We start from the raw sequence: 13,227 nt of genomic DNA on the forward strand, positions 1-13,227 counted from the left end.
TATTATGCAAAGTATTCCTAGTGACGTACATAGAGATGGGCAAAAGATTTGAAATCTATAACGACTCGTTTCAGCGATTCAGAGTCGACTCCTTACTTTAGACAATAACTTTATAAATCGTGTACTTTTTGGTTTAATTACTTTGCATATTGTTTACACAGATGGACAGCTACATCATACACTGTAATACAGGTAATTTTTGATTTCCCATCTGTGTGGCTCTTTAACAAGAGTTGCAGATATGTCAAATATCAGCTAAATCATTTGAAAAATCACATTCAGGCATATACACAATATCATTATTATTATTATTTTTTAATGAATGTGAAATGATGCCTGCAGCACCCAGAACAAATATGAATCAGATTAATTATAGATAATGCAGTTTTATAAAATAATTCAATTTTTCAAAGTATTTAATTGATCTTAGCAGGGTGGTTTAAACAGAGCCCTAATGAGAGTATTGGCTCAAGAAACCTTAGGTTTATAGAAAGACCATCACAGAGACTAAACCAGCAACGCCAGCGCTTGGGAGTCCAATTCAAGGCCTTCTCAACCAAACCCAAACATCATGTATTATCAGAGAAACCACAAGACAAGAGTCAGCAAAGACTTCAGCCCTGATCACTGACAAATTCTCCTGCTCTCCCTCGCGCCTCCTTGATGGACGGCAAATTGCATTTCTCGAACGTGGCGTCACTGTTAATGAGGAAAGATAGCAGGCATCCACATGACAGCACATTCCTGAATGAGCCACATAACTGACGCTTCATGATATTATTTGGTCGGGGGCTGTCAGGATCCAGAACAAAATAATTATGCACATGGATCATTAGTCAAGTCAACATCAAACAGGAAACAAACAAATGTGCCCTTGTATCTGCAGGGATCTGGGTTTAGATGGAGACGGAGACCACTGCTGCTCCGTGATGCACAGCAAGCCGCTCTAAAACGAGAGTTTTAAATGTATGCATAGCTGAATACCTTATTTATGTAGTGTGATGCTGTTTCTCCTCTTCTTATGTTTATGTTTTAAGTGAAAGACAAGATCACAGTGATATATTTAATGAGTCATGGAGGGACGTTACTTCTGAATGTCTGTGTGGAGGTTATGTGGTCGGTTGGATTGTGTGTGGTCTAGTCTGAAGGGCTGTCTATAATCTGGCTGTGTTTTGGAGACGGTGGCTCTCACCCCTCGTCTGTCTCCCTTCAACACACAAAGTGATTTCAATGGATTGTCTGAGATGAGCTCAACTTAAATGGGACTGAAATAGACTTGAAATTTACCCCACCAATGTTTGAGATTTTCCTACAGGATCGATGTGCGTGTACACAAATAGACAAAAGGACAGACAGATGGGTAAATATATGGATAGATAGAAAGATAGATAGACTTCTATAAAAAAAAAATCACACCAGTCAAGTATCGTTAATCATACTTTATTAAATAATAATAATAACAATAAAAAAGAAAAAAAAATTCTGTACAAAGTCTACAAACAATTTTTGAATGTTCTGACCAGTGCCGGGAACTCCATGTCTTTTGGTGTTGGCCTCCTGTCCCAGACAGACGAGGTAATACTATCACAGCTCTGCAGCAAAGCCAAAACAGGCCAGAGCTCCAAGGCACTTGGAAAAGAGTCAACGGAGTCCGATAAAAACCGAGCTGAATACATACAATCTCTCCCTCTTCATCGCTCTCTCCCCAACAACCAAACAATCCGTGTCTCCAGCTACTTTCCGCACTCCCTAATAAGACGAGCCCCTCCACCCCCTTCACTTACCCAGAAGTCAACAGAACTCCCAGTGTCGCTCTGGGGAGTGACGAGAGGCCAGCCTGAGGTACAATAAAGAAATTTACACACACTTTCCCTATGCATGTACTCGTTCTATCCCTCTCTTCACCTCGAGGTGAAGCATTCTGTGAAATTCTCACCCTTCTCTCAGGCTTGCACCAAACCTGGTCTTGTTAGCCTTCAGTTTCAGCAGCCCAAAATAAACCATGGAGTAAACAGAGAGGTGAAATGAAAGAAAGCAAGTGTAAGGCCCGACCCCTCGAGGCCCCAGTGGCTTCGAACCCAAGGACCGGTGTTTCAAAATGGCTCTCCTCCAAAACAGTTTGCTTAAGGCTCGATTTGTTTGTACATGAAAGTGGCTTGGGGATTTTCCAGCTCCTTCACCAAAGTCGCTCTGCCAGCTTGAGTCTTTGTTACTTCAAGAATAGGGTGAAGAGAAAAGGAGAGAAGCGAAGATGCTCTCTCTCTCTCTTTCCACTCTCTTAACACTTTTTAGCTCAGTGGCTCTGAATCCTTAGCAATCCATAGGTTGCGATACATTAGATTGAATTGTCAGCACAGAGTCTTCAACGCTATGCTTAGAAATCAAACAGTCAAAGAAAAAAAAAAAAATTAAAGGAAAGGAGAAAAAATAGACACAAAAGACAATCCTAATACTTCAATCTAAATGGATGTTTCTTAATGTAATACAGCGGGTTTCCTTTCTCGCTGTCGAATGGCCACAACAAAAACAATATGCTACAGACAGACTGAAGTATAAAGCATTCATAAGAGGCGTTGACACTTCAAAACGGTGGCAAAAGACAGGATGGGATGGGAACTTAAGCGAGTCAGCGAAGAGACACGAGTCTAAACTAAAGCAAATGTCCACAATATTTTAGGCCACAGCGTTCACACAATGGAGGCCGAGATTTCACAAGCAATCTGTCTTCTAGTCCTAGTGCCTCTCCCTCTCTTCTATCTTCAGTTAAGCATTATTAGAGTGTATTTTTCTTTACAAATCTATAGCAATATACATTTCTTTTAAGTTCTTTTTCTTTTTTGAGGGGTGGAAAGTCATTAGGTTGATATGTGTTGATCACGATTCACTCCCACTGAGCTGTCCACAGGAAGCCTCTATGCTCCCAGTAATCCTTCAACAATCCCGGTCAGAGATCAGCCCTATATTAGCGGCGTGAGGTCCATTCACAGTTTTGGATCAGGCCGGCACCAGTTCACAAGCGGACCGAGCGCCTCTCCTGATCGGCTGCCATCAGGCCTCGGAACAGCAGCGCTGCTGGTTGATCTTCACCTTGTGCTTGATGCCGTCGTACAGTTCGAAGTTGTAGTTCTCCAGCGTGGTGGTGCTGCGGGACGACAGGCCGTTGTAGGAGCACGTGCAGTAGAGCAGGAGCCCGGCGCAAACCGCCCCCAACAGAACGCCCAGGGAACTCATGACGATGATGGTGACCAGGATGGGATCAAGGGTGTACAGCCAGGCATTGTCTTTCTCTGAGATCCGTGTCACTGGAGGGTCTCGTGAGGGGTTGGGTGTGGTCCAGGCAGGGAACGGAAACCCTGGAGACAGAAGACAAAACAGAAGATATTATATTGTACTCTAAAAAATGTTTTTCAGTTATTGAATTAATGAATGCAGGCACCTTGAAAAACAAGTTGCCCTGAAAACAAGACTTAATGTCTTACAGACATTGTCATACATCATTGGAAAGCTTATTTATTAATCTTTCAGATGATGTTTTAAATCTCAGTTCAAGTTTAAAAAAATTGACCCTCTATGAGTGGTTTTGTGGTCCATATGTCTGTCCATATATCTATCTGAATTATATTACATTCTGTTATGGCACAGACATCTGAAGGTAACTCTATTGCCCGAGTAATGAAATTTGTTACTGGCCAAATAATGAAGGGACTGTGCATTTAAAATGCATTGGCTAGGCATTAAGGACCGCATTTGTATACTTGCTGTTTCAGACCCCCTTTGTATTAATTATTAAAATACACCAGTCTGCACTTAAAGGTTGATGAATTGATTTACCTTGACCAATGCGCTCTCTGCCACTCAGCTTATTTCCAAGATCTTCGGGTCTTCGTTCTGCTTGGAAGACAAAAACAACCCAAAATGAAACACTCAATGTCAAAATGCATATACAAAAAACTCTTTTGGAATATTCAAACTAAAGAACATTATTTTCCATGAGCCATTACAACGAATAGTACAAAGTGTGAGCACAAAATGACCAACATAAACAGAAAGACCATACACTGATGATCACACAGACTTGGTTACAAACAGCTGTAGCTAGGGAGGCGCAGTGTCTGTTATACATCATCAAATACCCATAAAAAAAGAGCACAAACCACTTTAGTTGCAGTTTGTAGAAAAATATCACTTTATTGTAACATTCCATACAACATTTCCAAGACCACGAAATTCAACAGGCTAAAATATACCTCATACTGTATGTATTTAAACAGGCTGAAATGCTGTCTTAGAGAGAAAAGAAAAAGCTTAATAGATGGCAGGGTCAAAGCCCCACATTCACAAGGGACAAAAAAAAGTGCACACAACCACAAACCCATCAGAACCTGTATGCAAATTAAGCATAATGTCGACACAGTGAACATCAAAAAGCCATGTTCAGTAAACATGATTAAATGCTTCACAGACAACCTGTTTTAATAAAATCCAAATTCTGTAGATGGAATATTTTGCTTTTTTATTATGCAAACATATACAGTTTACAACCTGGAGTATTTTTTGCACATTAACATTCAGTTTCTCCAGACAGACACTAGATGTCTACCACCTTTTCCTGTCTCTGTCTCTGAAGAGGGGTGAGAGCATATGCTGTTTTGTGCAGGTCCTATCAGAGACAGACTTTTGGCATCATATGAGGCCCCTCTGAGTGCTTTTGCTCATTAATATCTTTTGAGAGACAGCAAAAGGAAAAGACTCCCAGCAAGAATGCTTACAACAGGCTTAATAAAATGTTATCTGGTCCATTACCTAATTAGAAATATTCAAAGTAAGTCTCGGCCACAGTAGATTTGAAAACATATTATGATCAGCTGACATGCCATTTTTAAGCAACTCAGATTAAATAGCAAAGAGAAAAACTGAGATTGAAATTAACTGAAATGAATTAATACATCCAGACTAAAAAAACTAAATACGGAATCACGACTTTTTTGAATTAAAAGCTTGATATAAATTCATACATTAACCACACAGGCATATGAACCAGGACTTTTCTTGCTCAAAACAAGGGAAAATGTAATTCAAATGCTATAATTCCTCAAGACGAGACAAGACAGACAAATTTGGCATTGAAACTGGGGGGCACAGAAACTCATTGAAATGTGTTGCATATCGCTAATTCTGCCTTAAACAAGCAAGAGACTGCACAATATGGCGGTGCAACAGAGACCACATGACTCAAAATCTGAGCTGAATTGATGTCTAGCATGAAAAGCTGCTGTGTGTCCATCTCCCCAGAACACACTCTACTGTATAGAGGATTATGTGGGAAAAGAGGAGACAATACTCTACAATGGGCCTGCCGGGTCAGGTGGTCTCTCTTGCTGTCTCCGGGGATCTTTCATGTGCTTTTGTGTTTAAAACAAACCCCTTCAGACCCTGGATTTTGCAGAGGAGGTCTATATTTAGAGCAGGCTTTTCTTTGATCTCGCCTTCCATCTACACACACATTCTTTTGTGAAGAGCAGATAAACGGGCGAAGAAGGGCCAGCCCGTCCATGATGGGGGATTATTTTCACCTATTGCCAGATGGAGGACATAACAAGATATCAGGATTTACTTTCTCCTTTCATCCCAGTTGCTTTAGATGAAGCCAAAATCTGACGTGCCCGCCTGACAGATTTCGGCTTTCAGTAATGGATGAAGCCTCAGAGTCTTTATGTGTAAAGAGGAAAATGTTTTGTTGGGGGAATTTCCACCCTGAGCTCTGATGGCGCCTATTTTTTGTGTTTGTTTAGTACAGAGGAGAACACTGAACACTATGTACTTGGACAGAACATTGCAGACCATAGCATGGTTTTCTTTTTAGAGGTATACCGCTACGTTTCAAGTGGGACATGAAAGAGATAAAGCAAATACTCGCACCAGGACACAGGGAAAATTATTTTGAAGTGCATTCTAAAACTTTCTCCTGCGTATATAATATGCCTTTGATACGTTAAAAGATGAAAATAAATCTGTAACAAGATTGTCATATGCAAATAATGCTAATAACACAAAATGCTAATTATGTTTTTCCCTGTCTGCTAACTCGACTGATAAATTGCCAAAAAGCTCCCCAAAACTTACAGATAAGAGGTTGGTTAGTAATTCAGTAAGACATCAGCAGGTGTACTGAGTGACACTATAGGAGGTGGGCTTGGAAATGGGCTCCAACTAACATGCTAACGTGCCAACTCGTTCCCTGAAGCAAAATCAGCTAGCGAAGCGCTCTTGCACTGTCTGACATTTGGCAGATTTACAAAGCTCTCCGCTTCTGCTCTTTTACAAGACTATGTGTAATCAAAATCTCCGGGGAAACAACACACAAACACACCGCTTTAGCATTAGCTATAAAAATAAAGTCAGTGCATCAGTTAGCTGAATATGCACTTCGGTTCATCTCGGCTGAGCATGAATACGAAAGTATTAAATAATAAATGAGAACAGTGATCGGCTTGAACTAACCCAATGCCACTGAAGCATCTTAAGGCCAATGTTGTGTCAGTCAGTCGGCCAATCAGAGGAGTAGGCTGGCTAAGGCGGGGTCATGTGACCTTTGCATATAGGCAAAAAAACATACCGTATTTCTTCAGACGTACTGTAAGTGCCAAAGCCCCAGTGACTTTCAGAAAAGAAGAGTTTATATATAGATATAGACACATACTGACAGATACTCAAAATGAACTCTTGGAAAACAAACAGCCTTCAAAATGCTTTTAAGAAGCTTCATTCAGTAGTCAAAGGAGACCAAACAGATCACTGGAACAGAGTGAATCCATTGCTCTACTCAAGCTCTTAGAGAAAGATAAAAGGACCAGTCCTCATAATGTAAGCAATTTGTAGAGGTACCAGGAGTTTAAAAATTCAGTACATTACGTGATACCTAACCCTTCCACACACAACCTATGAAGAGACATGGAACATGTGTCCCAGAGTATTCGATGTTCATGCTTTTGTCTCTTTGAAACTTCTTGTCAAACTCTTCAAGCCTCAGGTGTTCCTATGTTTACATGAGATGCGGCACACATGCAAGGAAACGTTTTCCTTTTTGTTGCCACTGTTCGCAGATTCTCCTCAGAGTTTGGCAATGCTGCCGAGTTCTCTTGACTGTACAATAGGACTGGTCATGAACAGGAGATTAGAGCTTTTCACAGTAAGGTTCCCATCCATACAGAGAGAGAGAGATAGACAGAAGGGGAAAGGGGGTCCCTGCCAGTAAGGATTTTGGCTGGATGTCATTTCGGCTCAGCAGATCTCCTCCTTCCCAGCACTGGAGTGCCACAAAAGAGTCACAGAAAACTTGATAACTCTGGTGCTTAGGTGTCCACATATTCTTCACCTCATCCTCGACCTTAAAGGACACCACCTAGATGTCCTGTGGGAGGAAGCGGTTCATTGGAGTTGTCTCAACACTGGGAGCAGGCCTTTTGCTTCTCTAATCTAATTGTTAGCATCGGCTCCACCCCAGGTCCGGAGAGACCACCGGGGGCGCTGCCGCCTGTGTACTGTCCCGTGTACGTGCTCTGGTAGGACACCGAGTGCTGGCTCTTCTTGGCCGCCATGTGGTAGCGATGGCAACACAGCACCATGACCAACGTGATGCAGCCTAGGAGGAAAATGGCGCCACCTCCAGCTATTACGTAATACCAGTAGGTGGGCATGGGCTGCAGGGACACTGTCGTGTCAACAGTGGGGTCGCTCCAGCCAGGTAAGGCTCCCCCTGGTGGAGAGACACAGAAGAGTTGGCTTGGGGTAGAGAGGCATGCAGACTGCATAGCTTCAAGCCATCTTGAATTGTACGTGAATGATTTTGCTCTGATTTGGTGCTGCATACAAACAAAACAAACACAGACACGCAAATGCACATGCACGTCGCCTGTCCACAGCTCCTTCATGGGCACTCAATAACTGTAGGGACAGACTTTTGTCCTTCTAAATCACATTAAGAGTGCAGAAATGTTTTATGGGTTGTGAATGGATTGTGGTATCTGTGGTAATTTCATATGCAACCAAATTCAAAGGCCATAAAAGCATATAGTGTCATAAGACACCGGCTGATGTCAGCACCTTCTCTCTATTGTAATGCAGTATATTGGTGAGCGTGTTTGAGTGTGTGAGTGTGTGTTCGGTAGTTTTTCCTTCTGGGTGAAGGTTCTGTTTTCTTGCATGCATGGATCTATGCCAGCTTCATCTGCCTCAAGCCAAAGTCTTCCATGAACCCAACCCAGCAGTGCATGAAAACTGCTCACCCATCACACACACAAACCTCCATCAATCACTCTTTTTATTCCCTCCACTACACCCTTTTCCTGTCTATGCATAAACGTGCATGTAATCTAGGAATTATCTCTGCTATGCGAAAATGAATCTACTTACACTGGGAATCATTTCCACTTCAATTAAAAGAAAGGGTGGTAGTTACTAAAGAAATACGTTATTAGTGGGCTTGGGGGCTCCACAATCATTTAAAATGGAGTGTATGAGGATTATTCCACTGCAGCTGAATCATACAGCTGTTGGGGAATAAACATTATGACATCCATAGCAGCACAGCAGCTCAAACACACCACCAATGCAGAGTTTGGGGTTTTAAAATTGTTAGCATAGTGACTTCAAGAATTTATTTATTTATTGGTAAGTTTAAAATTTGTCACCCCAGTGGAACGATAAGAGTTAAAAGAGTTCTCAGCGAAGTATCAACCTTGTCTCAGAAGTTCCTTAAAATTCCATAGGAAAAAACAGACAGGTGATGTCTATTTTTTGTATTTTATATTCTGAACTGTAAAGCACCTTGAATTGCAATTTACTGTAGTTATTCAAGATGCAATAAAAATAAATATTAATATTATTATTATTATAGAATTAGGTGAGAAATCATATTGAAATCTCAAGGGGTGATGCCAACTGAATCTACGGCCACATTTGATGATGTTTAGGCATGACACCGAGACCATATAACACAGCATGTGATGTGGGGCTACAGATGCATGCTGGGATACAGCCCATGCTCCAAATATCCATATGACAGTAATGATGGTGAGGACAGTAAACATGACAGCAATGATTTGACATTAAGGCACCAACGTCATTAAAATGCACACATAAACACACAAACTGCACCGGCGCTAAATCACACTTCATTTTAACTTTGTTGTGGGACTGGAAACAGAATTTACAGAATCCCTTTGTGCTGCTGGTGTGAAGCTCAACAAAAGCCCTTCAGGTGAAGCAAGCTGCTAGGCAACAAGCAGGAAGCACAAACATTGGCACAGGAAATGACAATATGCCAGAAAACTCACCAGTCATTTCAGGGGGGAATGCAGCGAAGGGTTCTGAAATGAGAGAGAGAGAAAAAAGAATGATTAGTTAAAGAACTGGCACAAATGAAATATATTCACATAAATAACAACAGTGCAGATGGAATTCTGACAAATGTGACTGAGTATGATTAATATCACATGAATAAATTACTTTGAATAATTCTGAGGTTCACTAAGTCTCCAAAATCCTACTTTACAACTTTCTAAATACATCCTGATATCTCAGGAAACCTATTTGAGTGATGTCTATCATGAAGGAACATTTCCTGCATGATTTTCATTATAACCTGCTTGACTACATATGTACATTTTTTAAACACAACACTTTAGCTCATCATAGATTTTTTCGTGTAGTAGAGGGTTCAGAAATGACAAACACAGGTTAAGGAGAAACAGTAAAAATAAAGAAGGGAAGAAAATGGGATTAGGCTGTGTTTCATTTTGGCAAACTATGCTGTGCACACACACACACACACACACTCAGAATGCCAGTTCAGAATGTTTGGAATGCATTCGCTTCAAAAAGGAACTCTGCAGAGAGACAGGGGACAGATTTGGCAGCGACGCAGGGCTGGCGCATACACATCGAACAGCTTTAATTAATAAGAGCAGTCCCAAAGCTGGGGGCCTGTGGCGGAAGTGTGTACGTGAGCAACTGAATGAAAGTGTGTATGACAGCTCACATCAATTTTGATTTATAACTAATCCTGTTTTTGCCGATCATAGTTTAAATATAATAAGTCACAAGTTCTCAAAGGGAACAGCAATGTTTTGCTCAGTAAATAACCTTCACAGCATTGTTAGTGACTGGTCGTGTAGCGAAGAGCTTTGTTCGACATTAATGTCTGTTTGTGAAAAGCTACACCGTCGAGAGCAGGCCTGCCTGGTTATTCCCTGGCATGGCTCTGGAAAGCTCTGTTTACAAATAAGAAAGAAGAAGGAAAAGAAACTAATGAAACATAGATTGGGATCAGAGCCCACAGGGTGAGTATGGCCTAGTTTTCAGCTTTTTGCGTGAGCCGAGCACTTGAAAAACACTTTCTGTGTGATTATTTTTTTTCTTGGACTTGAATGGCAAGGATAGGGTGGGCATGGAAAGCAGAATGGATCGTTTTAAGACATTCAGAAAAAAAATAAAAAATAAATTGTCTGCCAATACTGGGTAAATTTAGAAAAATTATATATTTTTTCCACCTTAAAATCTATAAATATATTTTACCTGCCAAAAAAAATTATAATTTCAATATTTTTAACAAAAAAATATTTAAACATATAAATAAAACTACATATCCATCTTATGTTTTTTTCTTCAGATTTATAATATATATATATACTCATGTTTTACTTGTATTTGGTGCTTGGCAGGTGTTGATTTTGGTCCCTGGTGACCAATATGGTGGATGACTGTTGAAAGAGAGAAAGACAGCGAGACAAAGAAAGACACAGATGTTAATACTTACGTGTACACTGCTCAAGCTCGATGCTGGAGCTCATATGGATGTTGTCGACCCAGATGTGTCCTTGACTGCTACGCTCAAAGAAACCCTCGATGACAACCTTACAAATTAAAAAGAAAAGAAAGAGAATTAAACACTACATTCAGATCAGCAGTGTTACTGCTGTCAGTTCATCCTTTATTTCTATCGATATATAAACTGTCACACCTGATATTCTTTAGGGGACTGAGGCAGGATGGTGCGGCCTTCCCTCCACATGGGCCCCTGATCTCCTTTGAGTGCCCAGAGCAGCGTCTCCTCCTGGTCATCGTCCCGGAGCAGCACACGGAGGCTGTCCTGCCCTTCACCCTGCAGCTGGTAGTAGAAGAGCAGACAGACGGGGCGGCGCTCAGGTCCCACAGACGGGCTCATTAACCGTGCACGCTGGGGCTCTGACTTAGGACTCGACTCCACATACAGGAAGTTTCCAAAATCTGTAAAAAGAAAGAGACAAGTGATGACATTATGCATCTTTAGTTTGTCCTGGAACATAGAAACAGGTTCCTAACTCTCCAACCCTAACCAGGATGTGGATCCAGGAACATGTCCTACTTAGTGAATCACTGTGAGATCATTTTTAATTCTCCCTTTTTCTGTTTCTTTCTCACTGTTACACAGCATTGAACATCCTGTGTGGTTTTGCGTTTGCAAAATGATAAAAAATTGATCTGGTTTTGTTTTTTAGTGGAAGTAGATCATCTCCGACATAAAAGCACATCCCCTCTGTGTTCAGATGAAAGAGTCTTTAGACCACAATCTCTGTCATATCCCAATGTAGACATCTCAGTACAGCGGAAGGAAATTGAATGGGAGAAGAGAGGAAGAGCGGAAAGCAATGATCAGAGAGGAGGCTGGGAAACACTTTGTGAGTGATCGGACTGGACAGCATGGCACCAAAAATTATCATCATTACCCACGCTGCCTCAGCTATCTCCCACCTTCCACTGATGTCATTTCTTTCGGTTCGCCCTACTTTGACACATTTCTCATCCCAAATGTATTGAAAATACAGCACTGAAATCAGAGATCAGATTTGGCTGTCACTGGTCCTCCTGTATGAGATGCCTAAATAGATTATGCATTTAATTAATGCATAAGAACTTCCTCTGTTTGATCTTGGGTATAAAAAAATAAATAAAAATTACCCTTTTACAGAGAAAGTTCCCTATAGCTCGGAGACTGTTTAGCTTAGGTAACCCGAGGGCAGGGAAAGGTACTTCTGGGATTATTGTTTTTAAATGGAACCTTATACACCTAGAGTTAATTAGGCTGACTGTGTATTAACCCTTTCAGGATTTCTGTTTCCTGGTTAAAACACTAGGGTATGAACACTCTGGAGTGCTGTTCCAGGAGCCATAGGATCTACACAGCTTACGCTGATGTTTTATTGGAGTGAGCTGTGCTATAAAGTGAATGAGTTGAGCAGCTTTTGTCCAGGGATGCTGGGAAGTGAAGCCAGAAACGTACCACACAAGTATGCATGAAAAAAATCTATGCCTCGAATTTGTAACTTACAATTGAGATTTTAATCTTGCAATTGTGATTTTAGATCTCACAATATGACTTTATACAAACCTTAACCCTTTGACCTGAAGGACTTTTACTGCTGTACTAAAGCACTACTTCCAGCAATGTTTGGAATGCATTGTGTACTTGTGTTATGAATTGGATTCAGACACATTTCAGACCCCAACAACATGTGAAATCGATCTTGAGTACCTAGAAGTTTTTTTTGCATTAAGGGATCTACACAGTTTGTTTGGAGAAGGTGAGGAATGTGAAGCGACACCCCTGGTGCAAAAGAGGGAAGAAATACAAGAGAAGGTCTCAAGCTTGGGGCTGCTCTTAGTTTGGGAATGGTTTAAACAGGAGATGATTCTTTCCTTTTGACTCCTGGGTCTCTCTTTAAACCCTGACATGTGGAAAACAGGAAAGATTGTTTTAACAGCCTCACAAGGAAGAGTGCTCCAAGAAAGCATGGGGGACACGGAGAACTGTACATTTGTGTTTGTGCTCAGAATTAGTGAACCACTGCCAATTTTTTAAAGCGGGGTTGATATAGGTCAGATAAGCCCAAGGATATGAACAGAGGAATGAACTCCCAGAGGAGGAACAAGGATGGACTGAGAGAGTGACAGATACTATTCCCAGATTTCAACTATCACATTAATTACACCCCAGTAATGAGATTGATGGATGGAATATGAGAGGTGAGCGCTTGTGCTTTTGTATATGTGCTAGTAAAGAGGACAAGGGTAAAGGAAGGTCTTTTGTGCAGTGCGGTCACCATACAGCACTAAACTTTTTTTCCTGTTCATGTTTATTTCCTCAATTATTCTTATTAAACAAGCACCCTTGTCTTCTCAATGTTCCCA

General features: G+C 41.1%; 1 protein-coding gene across 3 annotated transcripts in view; it reads right to left on the reverse strand.

The window, feature by feature from the left end:
* Nucleotides 1-1,424: 1,424 nt before the first annotated feature.
* The window catches only part of nrp2b (neuropilin 2b), a 69,650-nt gene continuing 57,847 nt past the window's right edge, over nt 1,425-13,227 (reverse strand). The window contains exons 13-17 of one of the 3 annotated variants that reach the window (XM_026272240.1): nt 11,021-11,286; nt 10,817-10,913; nt 9,336-9,368; nt 3,832-3,891; nt 1,425-3,353 (exon numbers count right to left, since the gene is read on the reverse strand). In XM_026272240.1, the coding sequence (XP_026128025.1) occupies nt 3,049-3,353; nt 3,832-3,891; nt 9,336-9,368; nt 10,817-10,913; nt 11,021-11,286 (761 nt within the window). In that variant the 3' untranslated portion in view covers nt 1,425-3,048. Of the gene's footprint in view, nt 3,354-3,831; nt 3,892-4,162; nt 7,757-9,335; nt 9,369-10,816; nt 10,914-11,020; nt 11,287-13,227 lie in introns of those variants that run through there. The other 2 variants (XM_026272241.1, XM_026272242.1) reach the window with 2 other exon arrangements.

The sequence above is a fragment of the Carassius auratus genome, chromosome 9 (assembly GCF_003368295.1).
Source record: "Carassius auratus strain Wakin chromosome 9, ASM336829v1, whole genome shotgun sequence".
NCBI classification, from domain to species: Eukaryota; Metazoa; Chordata; class Actinopteri; order Cypriniformes; family Cyprinidae; genus Carassius; species Carassius auratus.